This window comes from Aquarana catesbeiana, linkage group LG08, assembly GCF_042186555.1.
Source record: "Aquarana catesbeiana isolate 2022-GZ linkage group LG08, ASM4218655v1, whole genome shotgun sequence".
In the NCBI taxonomy this organism is placed as follows: domain Eukaryota; kingdom Metazoa; phylum Chordata; class Amphibia; order Anura; family Ranidae; genus Aquarana; species Aquarana catesbeiana.
In genome coordinates, this window is record NC_133331.1 from 73,695,570 (window position 1) to 73,723,225 (window position 27,656).

Sequence of the window (27,656 nt, forward strand, 5' to 3'; positions counted from 1 at the left end):
AGGTAAGTAAAACGGGGGGGCTGGGGGCGGCGGTACTGTCAAAAGTTTTTTCACCTTAATGCATAGAATGCATTAAGGTGAAAAAATTTTTACCTTTACAACCCCTTTAAGGCAAAAGTGATCACTTTTATAGGGCTCCAAAGTTTCCCCCTTCCACTGGCGCCCGCAGTGGTTCTCAGGGTCTCCCGTTCTTTTGGGGGGCCCAGAACTGTGCTAAATATTTATATAAACACCTGTAATCTTTTCTGCAAGGTCTTCAAACTACATTCAAAACACATCTGGCCACAGCAACTGTCCTTGAAAATACCCCAACAGGCTGGTAGTGGTCCGTGTATGGTAATATGGAGACTCTAATGGGCATTCCCTGATGTAAGGGGGGACTCTGACGGGCACTACTGGATGTCAGGGGGGACTTTGATCAGCATTCTTGGATATAATGGGAGGACTCTGATGGACTCTCCTGGATGTAAGAGGAGACACTGATGGGCACTCTGGGATGTAAGGAAGGAGACTCTAATGGGCTCTCTTGGATGTAAGGGGGCACACTGATGCACACTCCTGGATATAAGGAGGGACTCTGATGGGCACTTCTGAATGTAAGGTGAAACTCTGATGGACTCTCTTGGATGTATGGGGGGGGGGGCTCTGATTAGGCATTCTGGAATGTAAGGAGGGACTCTGATGGACACTCCTGGGTGTAAGGGGGCAGCTCTGATGAGCTTTCCTAGATGTAAGGGAGGATGCTGATGGGCACGTCCAAAATGTAAGGGGAAACTCTGATAGACACTCTTGGATGTAAGGGGGGAAACTGATGGGCACTCAGGGATCTCAGGGCCAGGGGGACATTGATGGGCACTCCTGGATGTATGGGGTGACTTTGATGGGCACTTCTGCATGTAAGGGAAAACTCTTATGGGCATTTCTGGATGTAATAGAAACTCTTGGATCTGAGGGGGCTCTAATGGGCACTCTGGAATGTGGGGGAAGCTGATTAAAGTAGACTTGGATGGGCTCTCCCAGATGTAAGGGGAGACTCTGATGGACAATCCTGCATGTGGGGGAGGGGGTGGGCTCTTTATAAAACTGATTTTTTTTTCAGCCTGTTAATGTCTGTAAACCCCACAAACATAAAATAAATCAGTTAAATGTTAAAGGGGAACTCCAATGTTTTCAAACACCCAAACTGCCCCCTGCCACGCTAAGTGCTGGGAAGTGCGTTCTGTAGCAAACTCTGGTGCTTATCCAATAAGGAAGAGCAAACAACAGCGGTGATGTGGGATTTGCAGCAACACGTAACAACCAGAGAAAACCTCTTCCCTGGATGAAGTAGGCTGTACTTTGGTTGCTACGGGTTGCTGCAGTTTGGATAGTCTTACTGAATTGGCTTGTTGGTGTTCATCTCCTGACGATAAAACTATTAATGGATTTAAAGTGGAGTTCCACCCACTTTTACAACTCTTCAGCATCCCTCACTAAACTGTGCACTGTAAACGAATTGGATATTTAAAAAAAAAAAAAAATTCTCAGCACCTACTGTATATCTGCTGTATACATTTTTCACTTCCTCCTCCCTGGCCGCGGCTCATCGCATCATTTCCTGTTTGCAATGCCTTCTGGGAAGGGGCGACAACTTCCTCTGAAACTGCCGTTGCTATGGAAACCTGACCTGAAACCTATTACACTGCTTGTGCTGCACTGAGCATGTGCAAGATCTGCAAGGATGAGATCCAGGAAGAAATACAGTCTGGCTTCAGATGCCCACACTTAAGATGGCCACGGCCTGCTGTACATTTATAAAATAACAAACTACTGCTATAAACGAACAAAACAGACCTTAGTTTACAGACTAACTTTACTAGAATACATTAAGCTTGTGTATTATAGGGGTATTTTTATTTAAAAAGTATAATTTCGGCCGGAACACCAATTTAAGAACAAACCTTGAGAATTTACCAACCTGATCCAGATAAATGAAGACAGAGTTCTGATTGGACTCCACTTTTTTAACAAAAGAATAACCTGAGAGCTGAAAAGAAATAGAAAGAAGAATTAATGTTCAGGCAATGTGCATGGAATCCAGTAATTCATGGGTATCATAAACAATTGGCAGTTTTTGTTTTTTAATAAAATGACTGTTTTCCCCTTTCATTGCATTTCAGTGCTCCTGATCTTCTGCAGCCTCTTTGCAGCCACTTTCTGTCTACATGCACTCCAGCAATGGCTGCATGGCATTTCCCAGGGTAGGCTGACAACAATGGACCAGGCCTGTGTATTGCGTGTTGAAATGACCTCTTGTAGTCTCCATAGGGACAGCATGTGACAGAGTGACATTGCACGACAACTACTGGGAGATTGGGACAGGGGGTGTCATCCTATAACAGGAAGTGCCTGAAGAAGGATGTAGGTGAGGCCTAAGTTAGGTACCTTGAGTTGGGAGTAATTAGCCACGCAATTTGTATATAGCAGGCAGGGAAGGGGGTAACTTATTGTTGCTGGTGCGTGGCCTATTGTTTCTGATGGGGTCTTATGTGACTGGGAGGGATCTTCTGTTGATGAGGGGTCTATTGTTGATGGCTGCTGGAGGGTCTATTGGTGCTGGGTGATCTATTGTCGCAGGCAGGGGAGGGGGGTAATCTATTGTTGCTGTTGGGGAATCTGTTGTTGGCTGATGGAGGGCCTATTGGTGCTGGCTGCTGGCTAATTAGTAAATAGTGTAAACCTGTGTGTATTTTAATCTCAGTATAAATACAGCTGTTCTGTAGAGAACCTTAGTGAACAAACAGCATCATGAAGGCCAAGGAACAGACCATACAGGTCAGGGATAAAGTTGTGGAGAATTTTAAAGCAGGGTTAGGTTATAAATCCAAAGAAAAAAAACGCTGTTTCAGGTGGTGATAATCCAAATGGATTAGATGGGCTGGGTGCTAGCCCCGGCTCGCCACCGTGATATGAGGGAAAGGAAGAAAGGTACGGCTGCACAACACCATCAATCCAACAACGATTTATTATGTCAACATGGACTTCCACCAATTCATAGGACACATAAAAGAGGTGACGCATTTCACACTGCATTAACCATGAAGAAGCGCAAGATAAGTGTGAAACGCGTCACCTCTTTTCTGTGTCCTATGTCCTGGTGGCAGTCCATGTTGACATAATAAATCATTGTTGGATTGATGGTGGTGTGCAGTTGTACCTTTCTTCCTTTCCCAGGGTTAGGTTATAAAAAAATATCCCAAGCTTTGAACACTTCACAAAGCACTGTTCAATACATCGTCCGAAAAGGAAAAGGGCACAACTGCAAACCTACCAGGACATGGCCGTCCACCTAAACTGACTGGCCGGGCAAGGAGAGCAGCCAAGAGGCCCATGGTAACTCTGGAGGAGCTGCAGAGATCCACAGCTCAGGTGGGAGAATCTGTGTACTGGTCAACTATTAGTCGTGCACTCCACAAATCTGGCCTTTATAAAAGAGTGGCAAGAAGAAAGCCATCGTTGAAAGCAGTCCCATTTGCAGTATGCGAGAAACCATGTGGGGGACACAGCAAACATGTGGAAGAAGGTGCTCTGGTCAGACGAGACCAAAATTGAACTTTTTGGCCCAAAAGCAAAACACTATGTGTGGTGGAAAACTAACACTGCACTTCACCCTGAACACACCATCCACACCATGAAACATGGTGGTGGCAGCATCATGTTGTGGGGATGCTTTTCTTCAATAGGGACAGGGAAGCTGGTCAGAGTTAATGTGAAGATGGATGAAGCCAAATACAGGGCAGTTTTAGAAGAAAACCTGTCATGCCCCGTACACACGATCGGATTTTCCGATTGAAAATGTGTGATAGGAACTTGTCGGAAATTCCGACCATGTGTAGGCTCCATCACACATTTTCCATCGGATTTTCCGACACACAAAGTTTGAGAGCAGGCTATAAAATTTTCTGACAACAAAATCCGTTGTCGGAAATTCCGATCGTGTGTACACAAATCCGACGGACAAAGTGCCATGTATGCTCAGAATAAATAAAGAGATGAAAGCTATTGGCCACTGCCCCGTTTATAGTCCCGACGTACGTGTTTTACGTCACCGCGTTTAGAACGATCGGATTTTCCGACAACTTTGTGTGACCGTGTGTATGTAAGACAAGTTTGAGCCAACATCCGTCAGAAAAAATCCTAGGATTTTGTTGTTGGAATGTCCGAACAAAGTCCGACCGTGTGTACGGGGCATTAGTCTGCAAAAGACTTGAGACTGGGGCGGAGGTTCACCTTCCAGCAGGACAACAACCCTAAACATACAGCCAGAGCTACAATAGAATGATTTATATCAAAGCATATTCATGTGTTAGAATGGTCCAGTTAAAGTCCAGACCTAAATCCAATTGAGAATCTGTGGCAAGACTTGAAAATCTCCATCCAATCTGACAGAGCTTGAGCTTTTTTGCAAATAATGCCGCGTACACACGGTCGGACTTTTCGTCTACAAAAGTCCAACGGACGCTGACGGACTAAAGCTGGCTGGTAATCCGATCGTGTGTGGGCTTCTCCGGACTTTCAACGGACTTTTTTAGCCTCAAATCCGACGGACTTTAGATTTGAAACATGCTTCAAATCTTTACGTCGTAAGTACGACGGACCCCGAAATCCGCTCGTCTGTGTGCTAGTCCGACGGACAAAAACCCATGCTAGGGCAGCTATTGGCTACTGGCTATGAACTTCCTTATTTTAGTCCGGTGTACGTCATCACGTACGAATCCGTCGGACTTTTGTGTGGTCGTGTGTAGGCAAGTCCGTTCGTAAGAAAGTCTGCCGCAAGTCCGCCGAAGGTACGTCGGAAGTCTGTTGGACAGGCTGTCGGACTTTTGTAGACGAAAAGTCCGACCGTGTGTACGCGGCATAAGAATAGACAAACGTTTCACTCTCTAGATGTGCAAACCTGGTAGAGACATACCAAAAAGACTTTCAGCTGTAATTGCAGTGAAAGGTCGCTCTACAAAGTATTGACTCAGGGGGGCTGAATACAAATACACGCCACACTTTTCACATATTTACTTGTAAAAAATGTTGAAAACCATTTTTCATTTTCCTTCCACTTCACAATTATGTGCCACTCTGTGTTGGTCTATCACAAACATCCCAATAAAATCCACTTACGTTTTTGGTTGTAAAATGACAAAATGTGGAAAATTTCAAGTGTTATGAATACTTATTCAAGGCACTGTACTTACCATCATTTTCTTTTCCTGGCACTAATCCATGGCAGAATGCTAACAGATGTATGCTGCCATTTTGGAGCCAGGAAAATGAAAAATGTATCAAATACCTTCTGTAATTTTCCTTTTCTGGTGCCAATACATGGCAGCCTACTAACACATATATGCTGCCATACTGGTGCCAGGAAAATTGCAAATTGTATTAAATATTTATTGGAATTTTCCTTTCCTGGTGCCAATCCATGGCAGAATACTAGCACATGTATGTTGCCATTTTGGTGCCAAGAAAATTAGAAATTGTATCAAATTTCTACCATAATTTTCCTTTTCTGGTGCCAATCCATGGCAGCATACTAACACATGTATGCTTCCATATTGGTGCCAGGAAAATTAGAAATTGTATGAAATACTTTCCATAATTTTCCTTTTCTGGTGCCAATCCATGGCAGCATACTAACACATGTATGCTGCCATATTGGTGCCAGGAAAATTGCAAATTGTATCAAATACTTATAATTCCATTCCATAAAGGTAATTGGATTGTGTGACAGACCTCTGTTCTCAACAAGAGTATGTCCACCGTACAAGCTTCCTTTGTCCAGCACCAGCACGATCCAAGGCCCCTTAGCCCACCCAGTCACTTGTCGAGACATCAGTTTAGGGTGAAGAAGCTTAAGACTGTTTATTCAAACACAGACACAAAGAGATATACACTCAGGGGACAACCCCCCTTCTTTGCATAATGACACAGGGTGGGGTAAACTACATTCAGTAACAAGAGACACACAGGTGTATTCAACTTTCCAGCTGTAAACCGTCTTATCAGCAGGGAGGGCTGTTGGAGGAATTCCCCCCTCCCTCCACCCTGCCCTATTCTACATGCTAGAAACACATATACATCCCATAATAGGTTGCTCCCAAGGCAGACAGAAACAATAGAACAATGAGATACAGCCACACCTCAAACTATCTAGTAAAAATCTACAACAGTTTACGAGACCAAGCTTATACAATATTCCAGCAGTCAGAAAGGTGGAATTCATTTATCTTCATATATTTCTTGAGGGACATTGTTCAGAAATATTACTGTCCCAAGTGAAAGAGCCCCTTCATTCTTTCAACACAAACCACACATATAAGACCCAGGATAACAGGGGTACAAGGAAATGCTGAGTCCGGTGTGGTTGTACGATGAGTCAGGTTAGTGCAGACCCGAATGGGGTTCTTCTCAGTCACCCTGTGCCCCTAATAGACACAGGGTAACTTAAACATAGGAGGGGCCAGGGGAGCTGGACAAGGAGTTTCCAGAGCTATCTAAGGTAAGCTGGGTTCCACAAGCCCCCCGCCCAAAGTGGCGTCACAGATTGATTCTATCCAAAAAGGTTATTACAGCTAGAATAGGGTTAACCTGATAACCTTGGGTTTTTGTAAAATGAATGCAATTTGTTGCAATGGGGTTTTGATTCAAAACTTTCCTTGGGGAGCAGAGGAGCCTCCAGTGATGTGTACAACTACTTCTTTTTAGTTCTATCGGCATTTGTTATACTGTTAACATTTTCTTATACTTTACCAGCAGTGCTGTAAATTCATTCGTACTGAAACCCGACAGCATTTCAGCTTCAATAACGACCATATTGGTGGTTGTCCGAGGCCCATTGTAGCTGCAAAAAAACACCCAGTAGACCATCAGTTTTCATCAGTCTATCCATCAGTTATTTCCAGTAAAATGACAAAGATATTCAAGCCAGAATTTAAAAACAGATATTCTCTCATTATAGGGGACAGTTATGAAATATTGTAAATTGCTGGAAGTTGGATAGTCAAGAAGGCACCCCAACAAACTTCCATCATGGCATCGTATGTGGGTTGCGTCTGTGCGTGACATAATTTCCGGCACCGCGTCATCGTGCCGGGTGGTTGCCATGCTTGCGTCACTTCCGGCGCCACTTGCGCATGCGCGGTGGTGATTTCTTGGCGTCAGCGCCTCATCGGCAACATTGGACGCCAGTGAGGTGGAGGGGATATAAATAGATCCCCTTTTTCTGTAGACAGGCAGTGGCTGAGTTGGGAGCAGGGCGATACTTGATGCTTCAAATCGGTGAAAGGTAATAACGCTCAGACATTGGTGGGAACTACTAGGACTGGAACTTAGCAGATTAGATATGAATGCTTCCTCTTTTCTGTTTTGTTTGGCTATCCATTAGGGTATTTAACCACTTTAAAGTTCTCTTCTGGGAAAAAGCAACCCTCAGATCTACTAACCGTTTGGAAGTATCACCTGCTATGATAACATCCAGTACCATAAGTTGGTTCCCACATCTGTTTTCTGAGGTTTAAATATATTTATCTTTTATGGTCAGAAAGATACCATTGTTGATTTTTTTATTCTTGTCTGTCTAAGTTCATCATCTATCCCCCCTTTCTAGATAACCCTCAGCCTTATGGGGCCTGTATGTCCTTCTCTGTGATACACCAGATATCTCCGCTTACTTCAATGTCCTTGAGACACCAGGGTCGCGATCTCCAAACATAGGGCTTGTTCCACAGTTCAGGTGGGGACACAGCGGGGGGGGTACTCTTGGTCTAACTGTATCTGCGATATAATTTCATTTATATTTTTGATGTGTTTAAAATATTGTTCCGTTTATTAAAAACTGATTTTATTATACTGTTTTTCACCTATAGTTACCATGCTATGCAGTGCTTGTTGGAGGTCTCCTGAGGAAGCCATGGCATGGCGAAACATGTAGAGCAAGAAGTCACTGCTGGTTACTCATATTATGGTTACTGTATGATGATACTGTGATGTTTTATACATTTTGTATAAATACATTTATATTTTTTATATATTTGCTTAGGTAATTTCTTGGCACCCTAAAAATTCCATATTCCCTCTCTTACCAAGACAGTTATGCAATGTCAAAATATTAATTTCATTAATGTAGTAGTGCCCTGCTGGTTATATAAAGAGGCAGAAACTGGAGGGCCAGTAGGATAAGTTCACTTTAAAAAAAAAAATAAAATAAATTGACTTTTTTTTTGCAGGTAAAAAAATTTGCATATATATATATATTTTATTTTTAGGAGCTTGGAAAGCATTGCAACCACAATCAGCAGATCACTGATCCCATACAGGTCGCCTGCTGACTGTCATTTTAAGCTGTTTGCCCATTCCTTGTACGGACAGGCAGTTACACACTGACAGGAATGATCAATGTGCTGCTCGCAGGGCTGAACTGGGTATAAAAGCCAGCCCTGGTACAGGAGGTGGTCAGAGGCTGTGCAGACATGGTACAGGAGATGTCAGAGGCTGTGCAGACATGGTACAGGAGGTGGTCAGAGGCTGTGCAGACATGGTACAGGAGGTGGTCAGAGGCTGTGCAGACATGGTACAGGAGATGTCAGAGGCTGTGCAGACATGGTACAGGAGGTGGTCAGAGGCTGTGCAGACATGGTACAGGAGGTGGTCAGAGGCTGTGCGGACATGGTATAGGAGGTGGTCATAGATTGTGCTGACATGGTATAGGAGGTGGTCAAAGACACATCTCCCAACTTTTTGAGATTTGAGAGGGACACCTACTAGCAAAAGTATGTAGGCATAGGACATGCCCCCCACCATGACCTCTAATAGAGAATGAACCCCCAAAAAAAGATTAGTTAAACCCACAAGTGCTTTATTTACCACTACTATTCCTTTATACAGTATTGGCTTTTCAAATTTACAAATGCAGAAATTTTGCATTTGGATCAAATCGAATGCCTTACATTTAAAAATGCCGGTTGGTTGAGCGTGTACAGGTTTTCACAAGCCCGGCTACCTTGGGAAGGCGCATGCACAGCTAACATGTCAGCCTGCCACCATATTTTTTATGGACGCTGCTGCAGCCATAGCTCAGAGCGGCCCCAGGGCAGGTGGCTTACCAAGAAATTTCCCACTAACTGGTAGGCCAGTCCAGCCCTGACCAAAGCGCTCAATGCTGCAGACATTTATTGAGAACCAACAGCTGCTAAGGCTGTTGGTAATTGTAGCCCATTCATTCACAGAACACTGTGAATATATGATGTGGCTGGGTGGATGAAGCCCCACAGGGCCACATTTTTCTTAGATTGTGGCAGCGAGCAGGGGGAGAAGATCCCACGCTTGCTGCCATAAAAGGGATTCGGGTGGTGCGGGGTCAGTCCATTTGTAATATGTTACATGCAGGCCTGGACTGGGACATTAAATAGGCCCGGGCATTTTAGACTGAGCAGCCCAGATCCCTTGTAGGAATTGGCGGGAGGAGGGAACTCAACCCAGCAGTGCTGAGGGGAAGTATAGGGGGCGGGAGAGAGTACACAGAGGCCTGGAAAGAGGACAGGGGCCCGGGGGCAGCAGAAAGAAGATGGATAGGAGCAGAGGCATAACTAGAACCTTCAGGGCCCTGGTGCAAGAAACTATTATGGTCTTCCCTGAATTCTGGTCCTGGGGTCCTTCCCACTGATCCTGGGACCCTTTATTTCTATTGCAGATCCCTTCATTAAGGATCAGATGTGGGGCCCTTTTACATGTTTTGTAGTGGTGGAATGCCAGGTCCCAGTCGCAAGTGCGACCTTTGCGACCCTGGTAGTTCCGCCAATGGGCGCTAACAATATTTTTGGGGGTTCTGTAGCACCCCCTGATGCCGCTTCTAGTGACAGGAAGGCTGCATGGGTTCCCTGCAGCATGGTCAGGGGTCACAATTGCGGGTGAAGCTATACCATTGAAGCTATACCATTGAAGTGGGGGGGGCAGTATACAGTGTGGGGGGAGCAGTAAGCAGTATACGGGGAGAAACAGTGGGCAGTATGCAGTAGGTGGGGAGCAGTGAGCACTATACAGTGGGTCAGCAGTGGGCAGCATACAATGTGGAGGGGGAGCAGTATACAGTGGAGGGGGAACTGTGAGCAGTATACAGAGGTGCTAGAAATATTTTTGAGGGTTCTGTAACACCCCTGGTGCCACCCTAGTGACAGGGAGGCTGCATGGGCCCCCTGCAGCATGATCGGAGGTCGCAATTGACCCCCGAAGCTATGCCAGTGAAGCATTAGACAGTGGGGAGGAGCAGTGAGCAGTACACAGTATGGGGGGAGCAATATACAGTGGGGGGGCCAGTGGGCAGTATACAGGGGGGGAACAGTAGTGGACAGTATACAGTGTGGATGGGGAGAAGTATACAGTGGAGGGGGAGCAGTGAGCAGTATAAGGGGGGTCAGTGGGCAGTATAGGGTGGGAGGGACAATGAGTTGTATATGGGGGGGAGCAGTATACAGTGGGGGGGGGCAGTAACCAGTATACAATGGGGGGGCAGTGAGCAGTGTACAGTGGGGGAGAGCAATATAAGGGGGGAGCAGTATATAGTGGAGGGGAGCAGTGACCAGTATACAGTGGGGGGAAGCAGTATACAGTGTGGGGAGATGCAGTGAGCAGTATACAGGGGGGAGCAGTATACGGAGGAGGGGGGTGGACAGTGTAAAGGGAGGGGGCAGCAACCAGTATACAATGGGGAGGAAGTGAGCAGTATATGGGAGAGAGTGGGCAGTATACAGTGGGGAGAGCAGTGAGCAGTATACAGTGTGGAAGGGGGCAGTGAGCAATATACAGAGGGACAGCAGTGGACAGTATACAGTGTGGAGGGAGGGGCATGGGCAGTATACAGCGGGGGGGGTGTACAGTGGAGGGCAGTGAACAGTATACAGTGGGAGCAGTGTATGGGGGAGGGAGGGGGCAGTGGGTAGTATACAGCAGGGAGGGGGAGTAGTATGTAGTGGGGGGCAGTATACAGTGGTGGGGATGCAGTGAGCAGTATACAGGGTGGGAAGAAGTTACCATTATACAATGGGGAGCAGTGACCAGTATACAGTGTATAACAAGTTTAATTACCACTTTAATCAGCAACAGAACCTGTGTAATTAATATGTGTTCGGTTTTAAAGGGATGAGGTGGCAACCCTGGGGGGGTGGAGCATAAAGTGTAATAACCACAGTAGGAAGCTGAAGAATTGCACATGGAGGGAATTGCTGCAGGAGACACTCACCATATGGATGGAGGTGAAGCCTCCCAGGGTTGCCATCTATGCTCCTCCTCCAAGTCCTCTACCATTTTCAGCAGCCACCTGTGCATGTAAGTGAAGATGGCCACACCCCTGGCCCACCCACCAGCTCAGTCAGCCAGTGTAGCTGCAGGCTGGGAGAGAGACCATTAGGTCTGCCAACCAGAGGAGTTTGCACGTCGGACACAAAAGCTGCACTGCACCCTGGAGGAGAAACCAGAAGTAGCCTATAGTTCCGTATGGGCTCCCTGGTTGCATACACAGACGTGCCCGCATGGGCCCCCTGCAACATAGAGGAACCAACACGTTCATTTATCTACTGCCACCACTGAATGCCTGCAGGAGGAGAAGTGGGAATTCAGCGGCAGCAGGAGAGAAATGCACGGTTCGGTTCCTCTATGTGCTGCCCAGCCGCCCCTCCTACCCAGGTGGCCCCAGGCCAACGGGCACATGCCCGGTGTGCCCTATGGCCAGTCTGGGCCTGGTTACATGTTACACCCTGAATATGGGTGTAATATGGAACATGTTACAAAAAGTGTACTTATCCTTTAAATCCAAAAACAAATTGGATCCAACCGATCAGGGGTTTCAAAGGCCCCACTTCATTGCCAATGAGCAAATATGCGTCCTCTGGGTGCCTGGTCCTCAGCACTGAGGGGCTGCATATTTGTGTGAACTGTCCCAATGCACCTGTGCCGAGAGCGTGCATGCTCCTGGCACGGTCACTGTCCCTTAACCGAAAGCTCCCGATCACGTCTTGCGACCGGGAGTTTTCGGACCACGTGACCGCCAATCTTAAGCCACGCCTCGCCTAAACCTCTTAAAGGGACGGGAGGGGCGGCTCTAAGAGGTTGATTTATTCTGCCCATTAGAATGCGTTAACGCAAGACTGTGCCTAAACGCATAACGTTAATGCGCGCTCCTCTTCTGAATGCACATGTGGTGTTATTTTTTTCTGCCTCTAAACGCATGGAAATACCTGTATGTGCATGGACACATGCGGGTGGATTTACTAATGACAAATAGACTTTGCGCCCATATGCCGAGAAAATGGTTGAGCGTGTACAGGCTTTCCCGATCCCGGCTACCTTGGGAGGGCACTCTGCAAGTGCAGTTGCTTCAGAACCTAATAAATGAGGGGAAGCTATGCTGACTTCCGTCATCCAATTATGTGCAAGCAAAAATGCTGTTTTTTTTATTTTTCTTGCATGTGAAGGGATAGTCTTTGCAAAGTGAAATGTCACCAGGAAGAAAAATGCTGACTATGACCCTAAGAACACCAGTCAAGCACAGAGGTGGAAACATTATGTTTTGGAGCTCTGTTAAAGTTACCGACCAACTTTGTCGCATTGAGGGGCCAATGGATGGGGCCATGTATTGTAAAATATTGGATGAAAACCTTCTTCCCTCAGCCAGAACACTGAAGATGGGTCGTGGATGGGTCTTCCAGCATGACAACGACCCAAAACATACAGCCAAGGCAACAAAGGAGTGGCTCAAGAAGAAGCACATTGACCACTTCCGGACCACCGCACGCAGATGTACGTCCAAACTTTGAAGGGGGATATCGTTGTTATGGCAGCAGCTAGCTGCCATAACCCCGGTGTCCCCGTTTTCGAGCGGCGGCCAGCTTTCTGATAAAAGTGGTCCCTGCGGCGGATTCGCCGCGAGATCACTTTTATCGGTGGCGGGAGAGGGCCCCCCCCTCCCACCGCGATCCGGTGCCCTCCGCCACTTACCGGAGCCATCAGTAGCGGCGGAGGCGATCGCGTCGTACTCCGTGCTGTGCCTGGAGACGAGTGAGGCTAAGATGGCGCCCACTTGTCTCCATGACACTGCTGGGCGGAAGCAACGTCAAAACGTCACTTCCGCCCACGCCTCTTAAAGGCATATTTTTTTCAATGTCATTTTTTTAAATGACTTATTTTTTTTTTTATTTTTTTTTTTTATTGCATTTTAGTGTAAATATGAGATCTGAGGTCTTTTTGACCCCAGATCTCATATTTAAGAGGTCCTGTCATGCATTTTTCTATTACAAGGGATGTTTACATTCCTTTTAATAGGAATAAAAGTGACACAATTTTTATTTTTTTAACAACAGTGTAAAAATAAATAAAATAATGTAAAATAAATAATAAAAATAATTTAAAAAATTTTTTAAAACCCCCCGTCCCGACGAGCTCGCGCGCAGAAGCGAACGCATACGTGAGTAGCGCCCGCATATGAAAACGGTGGTCAAACCACACATGTGAGGTATTGCCGCGACCGGTAGAGTGAGAGCAATAATTCTAGCCCTAGACCTCCTCTGTAACGCAAAACATGCAACCTGTAGAATTTTTTAGACGTCGCCTATGGAGATTTTTGAGGGTAAAAGTTCCGCCAAGACGCCATTCCACGAGCGGGCCCAATTTTGAAGCGTGACATGTTGGGTATCAATTTACTTGGCGTAACATATTTCAAAATATAAAAAAAAAAAATTGGGCTAACTTTACTGTTGTCTTATTTTTTTATTCAAAAAAGTGAATTTTTTCCAAAAAAAAGTGCGCTTATAAGACCGCTGTGCAAATACGGTGCAAAAAAAAGTATTGCAACGACCGTCATTTTATTCTCTAGGGTGTTAGAAAGAAAAAACATATATAATGTTTGGGGATTCTAAGTAATTTTCTAGCAAAAAAAACCTGTTTTAAACATGTAAACACCTAAAATCCAAAACGAGGCTGGTCCTTAAGTGGTTAAGGTCATGAAGTGGCCTAGCCGGTCTCCAGACCTTAATCCTATAGAAAATTTATGAAGGGAGCTGAAACTTTGAGTTGCCAAGAGACCTTAAGGATTTAGAGAAGATCTGTAAAGAAGAGTGGACCAAAATCCCTCCTGAGATGTGTGCAAACCTGGTCATCAATTACAAGAAACGTCTTACCTCTGTGTTTGCCAACAAGGGTTTGTCCACCAAGTACTAAGTCATGTTTTCCTTGGGGATCAAATACTTATTTTACTCACTGAACTGCAACTCAATTTATAGCATTTGTATCATGTGTTTTTTCTGGATTTTTAGTTGATATTCTGTCTCTCATTTAAAATACACCTATGATAACAATGATAGATCCCTCATTTCTTTGTAAGTGGGCAAACTTACAAAATCTGCGGGGGATCAAATAATTATTTTCCCCACTGTAATTCCACCCCATAGGCTCTCACAGACATAAGATATGGACAACCCGTTTTTTTTATATATATGCAGTATTCGTTGACTAGAGTGACACTACCCACATTGGGTACACAATGTTTTGAGGATATATTAGTGTGTTACCACACACATATTTGGGCCCTTCTTTTTTCTTTTTTCTTTATCTCACAGAGGGACGCTTAGAGGCAGGAAAAAAAAAGTCAAAGGCCTGTAAAAGTGGCGCTTTTAATGTCCTGTGTGTATAAGGGCTCAATATAGCGTGCCCAGCAAGCGCACCTATTACTGCAGTAAACAGTTCACTTGGGCCACAACAAATTATTTAAAGGGACAAGAAACATGGAGTTAGGCTTCAAAGTTATAGTGAACCCATAATATTTTTTTTATTTAAAATAACAAACACGTCATACTTACCTGCTCTGTGTAATGGTTTTGCACAGAGCAGCCCCAATCCTCCTCTTCTTGGCTCCCCCGCCGGTGCTGTTGGCTCCGCCCCCCCCTCCACCAAGTGCTCACCATAGCAAGCTTCATGCCATGGGGGGCACTCGTGCGTGTTCGCTCCCAAGCCCACCTAGTGTGTCCATAGGCCCCCTCTTCATTGGTTCTGATTGACATTGGTTGCCACTTCCTCCTGCTGCTGTCTCTGAGCATATGAGGAGAGAGAGAGCCAAACTAATCCCATTAACTGATCCCACTAACCTTTAGAAAATAGAATGAATGTTCTTAAAACAAACTATTTCAAACAAAATTTTACTTCTGTATAGCCAGCTTAGTCCTGTGTCCCTGACGAAGAACAGTACCTGACAACTACATGAAGGTAGAACATTCCATCTGTACAGACAGTGGCCTCTGCAGAGATGCTAAACGGCGACTTTTCCACCTCCGGCAGTTCATTGTACTTTAGGACAATCTATTAGGAAAAAACAGATGGAATTAGAAGATTTACCAACCAGTTTTATTTAATACCACAGGAAAAGGAGCAGTGATGTGTTAACACCTATAACCACTAAATCACAAACCAGCTTTGAGCAGCTGTTTAGCCCCCGAAGGTTTTACCCCCTTCATGACCAGGCCGATTTTTGCGATACGGCACTGGTTTATTTTTAACTGACGATTGTGCAGTCGTGCGACGCTGTACCCAAATAAAATTCCTGTCCTTTTTCCCACAAATAGAGCTTTCTTTTGGTGGTATTTGATCCCCTCTGCAGTTTTTATTTTTTGCGCTAAACAAAAAAAAGACTGACAATTTTGAGAAAACAAAACAATATTTTTTGCTTTCTGCTTTAAAACATAGCCAATAAAAAATGTGAAAAATCGAATTTCCTAATCAATTCAGGCCAATATGTATTCTGCTACATATTTTTGGTAAAAAAAAAAATCCCAATAAGCGTATCTTGATTGGTTTGCACAAAAGTTATAGCGTTTACAATCTATGGGATAGATTTATAGACTTTTATTTTTCATTTTTTTTTGTTTTTACTGGTAATGGGGTCAATCAGCGATTTTTAGTGGGACTGCGACATTGCAGTGGACAAATCTAACACTAAGTGACACTTTTTAGGGACCAGTGACACCAGTAGTGATCAGTGCTAAAAAAAATGCACTGTCACTGTACTAATGACACTGCCAAAGAAGGGGTTAACATCAGCGGCGTCAAAGGGTTAAATGTGCTCCTAGGGAGTGCTTTCTAACTGTGGGGAGAGTGCTATAACTAGGGGAAGACAGAGATCCATGTTTCTGCCTAGCAGAAACACAAGATCTCCATCTTCCCCTCTTGTTTACATAGGCAGACCGCCATTCTGCCTCTCCTGAGAACGATTGTGGGGTGCCAGCAAACATCGGGTCCACCGGACCGGCTGATTGGCTCCCGCTGTGTCTAATCACAGCAGGAGCGGGTCGCACGTCCCTGACCCAGTACACAAAATCACATACAGGTACGTGATTTTGCGCAGGAGGGCCGCCCTGCCAAAGTATAACTGCATGGGCCAGTCCAGAAGAGGTTTTGCACAACTGTGGAAGCTTTTACTTTTGCTTTCAGAACCGGGCAAACTAACTCTTTCATTGCCAAAGCTTTTTATTTATTTTTTTTGCATTTTTTGCACACATTTACAAAAACATTTTAGGACTAAAGGTTACTTAACAGCCCTGGGGCCCGCCCCCTGAAAGCAGAGACCCTGGGGAATAAAATAGTGGTAGCTCCATTTTTTATGGCACAGGATATTAGCGCAAAGGTTTATCAAACATACAATTGCAGTAAAAAAAATGACACTAATTCTAGGGCACACAGACACAATATTTGTTTGTAAAATATAAAAGTTGAGGTTGCGGAGAGTAATGTGGAGGTGGGGGCTCAAAATATTTTTTTGGGGGGGAGGGGGTTAAATGCTTGGGTGCAACTTTAATTTCTGACCTTTTTTTTTTTAATTAAAACTTTATTTTTCATCACATAGGGCACAAAAAAGTCCCCTAAGTGATTTTCTTTTTTTTCCGACAAGTTCTCTTTAGTGAGACGTCAGGGTTTCAAAAGACCCCTGATGTCTCACCTGCCCTCCAATCAAGCTAATAAAGTGCAGATTGCGTTGTATTAGCGTCTACACCAGCCACACCAGCCTGAGGAAAACTACAGGAGGGGGCGGAGACAAGACCAGTCACCCTGCATAAAGAGAGAGAGCAGTAGTGAGCGGTCTTTATTACAGGAAAAGTCTCACACTGGATTACTGCACAGATCTGGAAGAAAGATACAAAACACACCAGGATTCAAGAAGAATACACGACTGTTGCATTTAGATAATATTGGTTTATGCCGGAGTTCAGCTTTAGCCTTTTCACTGGCACCAATGTAAGGCTTACATCAACATAAGCTGGAAGCAGCTTCATTGTCATTTCTGGTTTCAATGCTGTCATTTCCTGGTCACTGTGGCAGGGGTAGAAGCTAATCAAGCATGACCTGTGCTTGGTTAGCATAATTGGAGTGCTGGGGAGACATTAGAGGTCTAATAATATTTTGTCACTTTCATCCTGCTAAGACATAGGGGGCTTGTCACCTATTATTGTAGTTACGTACAAAAAAATTAAAAGTATTAAAGTTAAATAAAATTAATAAAAGAACCCCCCCCCCCCCCCCCCCCCAAAAAAAAAGTTCACACATCAGATTTGCCTACGTACAAACCTTTTATATTTTACAAAAAGTGATATATTGTGTTTCAATGCACTAAAATACAAAAAATATCAATAAAAAATTGGTTTAATAAACATTTAGTAAAACATGCAACTGTCATCATTTTATTCTCCAGGGTCTGTGCTTTCAAGACACAATATAAGATTTTGGGAGTTTAATGTAATTGTCAGGCTTAAAATGTGCAAAAAAAATTTAAAATAAACAGCTCTGGCAGCAAAAGGGTTAAAGTAGAACTAAAAAGGTAGAACTTTTCTTTGGATAGAGTACGGGAGGGTTATAACCCCGGTTAGTTTTTCGCCATCTTTGTCCCATTGGAGAGATTTCCCTTCATTTGTGTCATAACCAAAACAGGAAGAAGAAATCTCTCCAAAGTGAGGAAATCTTGGGGTGTCACCAGAAGAAATGTCCTCACTGGAAGATTTAGGGCCGCGCAGCGTGATTGGCCGCTCAGTCACCTGGGACCTGTAATGGGTCCCAGGTGATTGACAAGATGGAGGGAGCAGAGCTGAGTCCTTCCTGTGCCGAGGGGGAAGTGATGTCACCAGCCCAGGCACTGAAAGAGGCAGACTACGAGGGACCCCCTAGCAACAGGCATTTAGAAGCGAGTTAAAAAAAAAAAAATTTGCAAAAGTTTTTTTTTTTTTTTAGGAATTTTCATGTATTTTTTATTTTTTGGGTGGAACACCACTTTAAGCATCTTTTTTTTTTTGAGTTAGCGGTTTTTGGGTGTTTTTACAGTAAAAACACTTCCTTTATTGTAAAAACGCCTAAGACCACCAAAAGCAGCTAAATGTGGCTAAAAGCTTTTTACACCGTTTAACAGCGTTTTGCGTTTTTACAGCTCAACAGTCTCTGCTCCTGGACGCACAGGCTGTTGTTTTTTTTTTCTACTGCCCCATAATGCTTATGCCTCCAAACACCTCTGAAATGGACACATAGGCTAACATGGAGGGGCGTTTAGAGGGTAAAAAAAAAAAAAAAAAAAGTCAGACGCCCCTAACAGCAGCTGTAAAAAACGTCCTGTGTGCATGAGGCCATACCCTCTATTCCTGTTCTGGTGACAACCCACAAAGTAGGATTTCCTTTCACTTTCGGTGATAACAGTAAACAGGACAAATAGAGAGGGTGAATATCCCTAACGGAGGCACACACGGCAAAAAAGACTGACAGGTGTTCTATTTTTTTTCTGATTTACATTTTTAAGTTTTTTTTAAGTTTTCAATAGGATGGTATCGAAACGAAGGTATCGAAAACTAAAAAAGAAAAAACATTAAAAAAAAAAAAAAACGTAAAAAAAAAAAGTCATAACAAGATATAAGGGGAAATCTCCCTCTCCAAAAAAAAAATGGCACAGGAAGCAAAGAAGAAAAAAATGTTAAAAAAAGTTCTCACCTATGAAAATCTATCTTCATTTATTGAAACAACCATAGCAAAAACAAGTTTGTAGCGATTTGTGAAGGGTAAATCAAGTTAACAGAAACCAATAAATATAATTATTGAAAAAAAAATTTAAATATGGAACAGAATTTACTTGGTCTGTAGATATATGAATTATATAAATGAAACCAGGGGTGTCCAACCTTTTGACCTTCCTGGGTCACATGGGAAGAAGAGGAATTGTCTTGAGCCACACATAGGGGTTGATTTACTAAAAGGCAAATAGACTGTGCAGTTGCTCTCTGCAAGTGCAATTGCTCCAGAGCTTATTAAATGAGGTAAAGCTTCATTTTTGCAAAGAGTATCCAATCATATGCAAAAACAATTTTAAAAAAATGCATTTTTGCTTGCACATGATTGGATGATGGAAGTCAGCAGAGCTTCTGCTCATTTACTAAGCTCTGGAGCAACTGCATTTGCAAAGTGCACAGTCTATTTGCCTTTAGTAAATCAACCCCATAAAATACACTAACTAAGGTGAGCTGATACACAGAAAAAGTTGGGCAGATCACAAGATAGATAATGTATATCTGAGCAATAAAACTCTATTTTTTTGTAATATTTTTTATTATAAAAGTATAGGGGGGAAACATAAAACAAGTGCGTAATTTAATAAACTAACGCATCAATATCTGGTTAGATGGATGTAGTAAAAATCAGTGCTGAATTTTCAAGGTGCTCATCAGATATTTTGGTTCTAATTTTGCCCTTCTGTGCTTCATCCTAAAAAATATAGGTGCTGCCAAAAACTGATGACATGAATAAGGCGTCTGTAAAAACGTGCTTTATGGGGCGTTTTGCATTGGCGTTAATGCGCGTTTAGCAGCGTTTCTCTGTCCTCTTCTATGTTCCACTTCCAAATTCAAATACAACAGCTTAAAATCGCTTGACGCGGCTTAACGCTGTATACAGCGTTAACACGCGTTTAGCCACATCAGGCGTTTTTACAGCTTACCGCTGCTGCTCCAGAACGCGCTGGCCCTGAGTTTTTTTTAAAGCTCCAAAACGCCTATGCCACTTACAGCTCCTAAAAGCCTAAGGGGTTGATTTACTTAAGGAAAATAGACTGTGCACTCTGCGAGAGAAGTTGCTCCAAAGCTTAGTAAATGAGGGGAAGCTCTGCTGAATTTCATCATCCAATCATGTGCAAGCAAACAGGCTGTTCTTTAAATTTTCCTTGCAGATGATTGGATAGTCTTTGCAAAGTGAAGCTTTACCTCATTTACTAAGCCCTGGAGCAACTGCACTTGAAAAGTGCACAGTCTCTATTTGCCTTTAGTAAATCAACCCCGTAGAATAACATGGAGAGGTGTTTTTGACGCTGTAAAAATAAAACGTCTGACGCTGCTAAAAGCATCAGGAAAAACGCCCTGTGTGCATGAGGCCTAAAAGTCCAATAAAGAGACAATGTCAAATTGACCGCATTTTTCCAAAATATTACCCAAAAATTCAACATATTTACCAACTTCAATACCGGGCACTTTCACCTCTTCCTGTCCAGGCCAGCTTTCAGCGCTGTTGCATTTTGAATGACAATTGCGGTCATGCAACACTGTACCTATATGAAATTTTTATCATTTTTTTTAGACAGATGGAGCTTTCTTTTGGTGGTATTTATTCACCACTGAGGTTTTTATTTTTTGCTAAACAAATGAAAAAAAAAAAAAAAAAAAAAAAATCTGAAAAAAAAACCTTTCTTCGTTTTCTTCACTGATATGTGCTGATGAGGTTGCGCTGATGGGCACTAATAAGGCAGCATTGATGGGCACTGCTATTCTACACTGATGAGGTTGCACTGATGAGGCAGCACTGATAGGCACTGATAAGGTGCATCGATGGGCACTAATAAGGCAGCATTAATGGGCACTGATATTCTGCACTGATGGACACTGATATGCAGCACTGCTGGACACTGATGGGGCTGCACTGATAATCAGTGCCCTGATGATCAGTGTAAATGCCCCTGTAACCACAAGAAAGCCAGTTATCAGCTTTCCTTTCCTCAGACACTGATAGCACTTAAAGGAAAGGAAGTGCCGATTACCAGCATTTGTTTACATGTGATCAGCTGTGATTGGACACAGCTGATCACATGGTAAAGAGCCTACGTCACCGCAATCTGTGATTTGCTGTGTCTGAGGGACACAGCGTATCACCCATCACCTCGTTGCATGCCCCCGCGGGCCCGCATGCACGGCAACAATAGGAGGACATCATATGACGTCCACCCAGAACGAGAGCGGTCCCACCTGACCGCCATTTTATAATACAGTGGGCTGGAAGCAGTTAAGTAAGTATACGATTTTGTGTTGGGCCACATTCATATCCACCTTGGGCTGCATGTGGCCCGTGGGCCACAGGTTGGATACCCCTGCTTTAAACTGAAACTACAGCCAAAACATTTGGTTAGAGTGGAGAAAATTTAGAACATCCAATCCTTGTTTGGAGGATTTACCCTTACTTCCTGTTATAGTTATCACTTTTTTGGGAAAACAATACTGAACTTGATACATAGTTACAAAATTAGTCTGGTTGAAAAAAGCCACAAGTGGATCTAGTTCAATCAATAGAAAAAAAATACATAAATTGAAAATCTCCATATACAGAACCCTATACCCAGAGTCAATCCAGAAGATTTAAAAATAAACCCTTAAAGTGGCAGTAAACTCTCACACATGAATTGTACCTATAGGTTAGCCTATAAAACGGCTTACCAATAGGTACTGTAAATATCTCCTAAACGTGCACCGTTTAGGAGATATTTACTATATATATGCAGCCAATGATTTCATCGACGCATGCGCTCTAAAGGAACGGCCACCCGTGCTATCCGACATCATCGCGGCTGCGGCCAGTAACACAGCCGGAGTCTGCAGACCCAGAAGGAAGACGGGTGAAGATGGAAGCGGCCTCCAGTGATGACATCGCATCGATGGAATGCTTTGTTGTCAGGTAAGTTTCACATAATGCGATGCATATCTTTCCATTCTTTCCTGATTCCCTAAGGTAATTGGATCTTCCCTGGATCAGCAATCTCTGATAACTGATTTCCATTGAATTACTTTAGCATGCCATTCATTAGCAGAGAAGGTCAGTAAAGTATTAGTAACCCTTTCATTAGATCAGGGTGTTTTTCTTTCCAAAACCAGCCATGGCATGCTGGAAGTCAAAGGAAAGTTTCCTGCTGTCAGCATATGGTAAGTATAGGAGACTAGGGGGCAGATTTACTAAAACTGGAGAGTGCAAAAGGGGAATATCTTGGCCATAGATGGCCATTAGCCCAGTACAGGTGACAGCTTCCTGGCGGAAATGGGTTCAAGGCTAGGTTCCAAACAGGCCCAAACTCATCCCTAATCATAATATAAGCATAGTGTGACTTCAGATTTATGCTATGTTTATGTTATAGGGATCAACCCCATGTTACCTGTGATTGACAGTTGGATGGCCTTACAACAGAAGGAAAACCTTATCAAGTGGCCAACTCTTTATGACAGATCAGAAATGATCTGTGTCTCTGCAAGCACCTCGTAATGTAGTTCTTTGAATGGGTTCATTATCTTCTGGGCCACACTCCCTTTCTGGTGTCTCTGACTTTAGATGCCTTCCTCCACAATGAGCATGACCTTACTGGGTCTTCAGATCACTACACATTTACTGGTGCCTCTCCAGCTTATCATTTCCACAGGAACATTTTCTCTCAAGCTGCTAACTCCACAAGGATGACCAATCACTCTTCACCTAAACCACTGGTCTCCAAACTGTGTCCTGGGAGCCAGATGTCTCCCTTTGCTTGCTTTTATCTGGCCTTTTGGGCACTATTCTTCCCACAGACATTTTTTTTTTTTTAATAACAGACATGTCATACATACCTGCTCTGTGCAATGGTTTTGCGCAGATCGGCCCCGATCCTCCTCTTCTTGGGTCCACCGCCAGCGCTCCCTCCTGCTGAATGCCCCCAGAGCAAGTAGCTTGCAATGGAGGCACCCAAGCAGGCCCACTCCCGAGCCGCAGCTCTGCATGTACATTCACACACACAGAGCCATGGCTTGGCCCCACCCCTTCTTTCTCCTCATTGGCTCACTGGCTGTGATCTCAGCCAATGAGGAGAGAGAATCCCAGAAGAGCCAAGGCTCCTGTGCACATCGCTCTATTGCAATGGGGCTCAGGTAAGTATTAGGGGGGGCTGCTGCACAGAGAAGGTTTTCTATCTTCATTCATAGAATGCATGAAGGTAAAAAACCTTGAGCCATTAGAACCACTTTAACAATGGGTCATAATTCCTGCCACTGACACCAACGCTGGGGCACTATTCCTCCCACTGACACCAATGATGGGGTATTATACCTTTCACTGATCCAAATGATGGGGCACTATTCCTCCAACTGACACCAATAATCGGGCACTATTCCTCCCACTGACACCAATGATGGGGCATTGTTACAGGCATCAGGACATTTTCTACTCTTACTGGCCCCAGTCTGGCCCCTCTAAAGTCTGAAGGATAATAAACTGGCCCTTTGTTTGAAAGTTTAGAGACCTCTGACCTAAACTCAAGATGCTTGTGACCCCTGAGAGGAGCACAGCCAATGGTGCCATACTTTCCTGTGCAGGAGGAACCCAAAACTGGGCTACAACCATCGTCCATTAGCAACATGTGAGAGACCAGGGATAGGACCTTCCACCCTCTAGGTCTCCAAGGTACTACAGCATACCATGACATGCACACTGATATATTGTTACCTGATTGAGGGAAATCCACCAGTCACAAAGACAGCAGGCCACATGGGGTACTCCTTAAAGTGGATGTAAACCCGATTCATGAAATTTGACTAAAGCACACATATCTGTAGTGTTTTCTTATCTCTCCAAAGCACTAAGTTCCCTGTGTTTCTGCTGTTTCGTTGCTCTGTTATCAGCATGATAACTTCTGACAACCAAGATAAAACCAGCCTGAAATTTGTGTCGGGGAGGTTGCTATAAATAAATTAGCAGAGAGCTTGTTTTGTCACAGCACAGCTCTGCACATTTCTTTCTTCCTTTGCCTATGAGGAGAGGGTATGTGTGCCTTTCCTCCAATCAGCTGTCTTGGCAGTATGCCAAGAATCCACTCCCAGTGCTGAACAGTAAGAGGAAATCTCAAACACTATGTGCTCTTTCTAGTGAATATATAAAGCTGAAGACAGCAGATATACATGTAAAACTTATATAGGGAGATTTGTTCCATCCCTGTGTATCATGTGAGGCTCTTCACTTCACTGGGTATATGTGAGATTTTACATTCACTTTAAGGGAGATTAATAGCATCCTCCTTACATGTACATTAGTGTTGAATATGTTATTCTTCAGGTTCCTGTAACACTAAAGTGCAGCAGTTATTTTTAGGGACAGCACTGCAGAGACTTATGTCATTCAGTTACCGGAGGCATTTGTATATGATGTTTTTGAACCAAGGCTACCTGTTGGGGAACAAACCATGCTGAACGTTTGTTTGTGCTTAGTATCTCATAGTAAAACATAGAAAGTTGAGGAGAGACACCTGAGAGAAAATGCAACCATTTCCTTTAATGGTTAGATTGTAATTCCCAGGAATGTTAGGCAGAGGTTGTTTCTGAAGGAGTAGACGGTTGGTCTTGGCCACCTGGAACTGCTTCAGAGAGACACGATTTCCAAAGACCGTCACCAGCAGGTTTGAGTTGGGGTTGAATGTGAGTTTGGTGTATTTAGCAAGAGCTTGGATGGCCACAACTGTATCCTGTAAGCAGAGAATAGTAAAGATCAAACCAACCATAATGTAGCTCATTTAGCTTTGTAATTAATTAAAGTATGGAGTTAACTAAAATCTGTCAATACAGTTATCTTCAAATCCTGTTACCAGAAGTAAAACACACCCATAGAGATGTGACCTCCTGTAGCTAAGAAACCCCAAGCCCTAGGCAAATAAGCAAATACCAATATTTTCTTGGAGTGCCTAAATGTAGAAAACTCCCTATTGCCTAAAAAGAAGTCCCCCATCATAGTGATAAGCCAATAAAGGGAGGTTTAAGGTGCACATTAGCTATGAAAATGTCTAGGAACTATTAGTATTTGCATATCAAAGAAAGTGCTAGAGAAGACGTCAAAGTAAAAGCCCTACTTCCAGATGTCTGCTATTACCTTCAACCCAGATGACACAGACCCAGAGAATATACTGTAAGTGCAGAGCATTATGGTCCTCAGTCTTCTGGGTTTAATAAAGTGGTATTGCATATTTAGCTTTGGTGTAGCTGTGAACTACACCATGCATAACAGTGAAATTAAGGTCAATGTACTACAATCATTAGCAGCTATTTTTGTCCCTTTTGGGGTCCTATGTATATACTAACAATGGTCAAATTACAGAAACCTGAGAAAGAATAGGCCTGGAGCTGGAAGCGTAGCATAGAAGGAAGGCCGACATGTTATCGGATCTTACCTGATTGGAGGAAGCAAGGGTGGGGCAGGCTGGGGCCGCAGTGGAGTGATAATGGGGGGAGGACTCATGAGCCCCATAGTCAGTTGGAGCTGGACAGTGACAGAAGAGCTTCTCCCACCCTCCCTCCCTGATCCTTTGGCCCTAGTAGCAGTTATTTTTCTCCCTTTCTTTTCATACTGGCATTTTCTCTCATTTTAATTTCATGTTTTATGTGTTTACAATGGATGAGTGGGTGCTGCCTTACATATTCACAAATATGTCCTTATGAGTGTGAGTTGTCGTAGCAGCTGGTAGGGGTCTCAGGGCCTTTGGTGGTGGCGGATGGTTTAAATAATTGGGGTAGAGGGGATTTGTGTTAGAAGGGGGTTATTTGGGGGGTGGCAGGGGGTAACTTTGGGGGGGGGGCTAAGGGGGATTGGGGGGGGATTTGTGCTGGGAGAGGGGGATTTGGAGTGGGGGGGTAGAAGATGTGTAATAGGAGGGGGGCATTTTAGGGGTGGAGGATTTGTGCTGGGAGGAGTGAATTTTTGGGGGAGAAGGGACATTTGAGCTGGGGGGATTTGGGGGATGGGGAGGCAAAGATTTGTGCTGGAAGAGGGAATTTCAGCAGGGGGGTGAATTTGTACTGGGAGGAAGGGGAATTTATGCTTAGGGGGAAAGCATGCAGATAAGTGATCAGGGAGGGGGGGAATTTTTGCTGGCACAATGCTCACACTTCTGGGGGTGGGGGGCGCAGTTTGGCATGTTCACCCTGGGCTCTATATGCCCTTGTCCAAAAACCGAGTTAGGGTGGGGCATATTTGAGATCATGACAGCTGTAGGACATTGCAATACCTCAGTCAAGTGTACAGGATAAGAAGAGCAAAAGTGAAGAATTATGGAATGGGTAAAGATAAGCAATTTAATCAAATTGAGAAAATTTCTACAAATCAGCAGTTTCCTCACCTGTGTGGATGCAAATCCTCCATAAGGATTTTGTTGTTTGGACATCCAACTGACAATGCGGGAAGAAGTCGTTAGCTCTTCTGTGCTTGGCTGAGGGCCAGAGACCAATGCCAGCAAGACGTAAGCTGTCAGTTCTACACTGGCTGATACTAGGTCAGAAGGCCCTGAAGGGTATGGCCAATGCAAGTCACTTCCTGGAGAACAGAAGGCTTGAGTAAGTGACAGGTAAAAAAAACAGTGGCAAGAATCAGCCTACCTAAAAGGGATAGGTGGAGGCCGTCAAGTCAGCCCCTGGCTTCTAATATGTCTTGGTTGCTCAAACAGTGAGATCGCTCTGCCATAATTCTCAGTTCTGCTTCTGTCTGCCTGAGAGTTTGGGGCATGTCTGTCCACCTTTGTGCATTATAGCTCACCCTGTTACATTCTCTATATACTATAACATCAGTAAAATTACATTATAGATAGTGGGGGCCCCTTATAATGGGCTCAGCAGGTGTGCAGACCTAGAAAGAAAGCACAGGAATGGTAGGAACCCCTAATAATAAGCACAGTAGGCGTGCAAACCCAAGAACTCGGTGCATGGATTTGGCAGACCCTCATAATGGGCACAGCCAGTGCTGGGACAAGGCCATTTGGTGCCCAGGGCGAAGATGTCAAACTGCGCCCCCCCCCCCCGTTTTTAAGAAAGAATTATTGTGGTTTCAAAACAAGAATATACTTAAAACAATACAAATTCAATTAAGTTTAATGCAATAGAAACAGAGTTCACTCACACATTTTAATTATATGTATTTTTATTGGAGGCACTTTGAAATAATAATGCAAAAAAATGTGCTTGTAGAAAGGCCTGGTAACTATTTTTTCTGTCAAGGCCCATGTGAACATACTAAAGTTTTCAGTTTTGCATTATTTTGTGTGAGGTAGTGCCCCAATACCAAATATTCACATAAATAGGAAAAATGCAAAATCAAAAAATATCACAAACTTCTCAACCAACATACATGGCCTTCAGCAAAAAAGAACCCTCAATACAAAATATTAACATATAAAAGTGCAAAATCAAGGGATTACACTATTTTTCACTGAAACATATAACATTCAACTGTAGTCTTTCCTAAAGGTACTGGCTGGAAAGGGGTTAACATCTAGGGGGAATCAAGGGGTTAATTGTATCTAACAATGT

The 27,656-nt window shown here is 43.8% G+C and overlaps 1 protein-coding gene across 2 annotated transcripts in view; it reads right to left on the reverse strand.

The window, feature by feature from the left end:
• Positions 1 to 27,656, reverse strand: part of LOC141105843 (alpha-2-macroglobulin-like protein 1) — a 51,521-nt gene that overhangs the window by 11,452 nt on the left and 12,413 nt on the right. For both annotated transcript variants that reach the window (XM_073595974.1, XM_073595975.1), the window contains 5 exons: positions 26,474 to 26,667; positions 24,614 to 24,829; positions 15,263 to 15,372; positions 6,784 to 6,874; positions 1,958 to 2,026 (listed from right to left, as the gene is read on the reverse strand). In XM_073595974.1, coding sequence (XP_073452075.1) covers positions 1,958 to 2,026; positions 6,784 to 6,874; positions 15,263 to 15,372; positions 24,614 to 24,829; positions 26,474 to 26,667 — 680 coding nt within the window. The remainder of the gene's footprint in view (positions 1 to 1,957; positions 2,027 to 6,783; positions 6,875 to 15,262; positions 15,373 to 24,613; positions 24,830 to 26,473; positions 26,668 to 27,656) is intronic.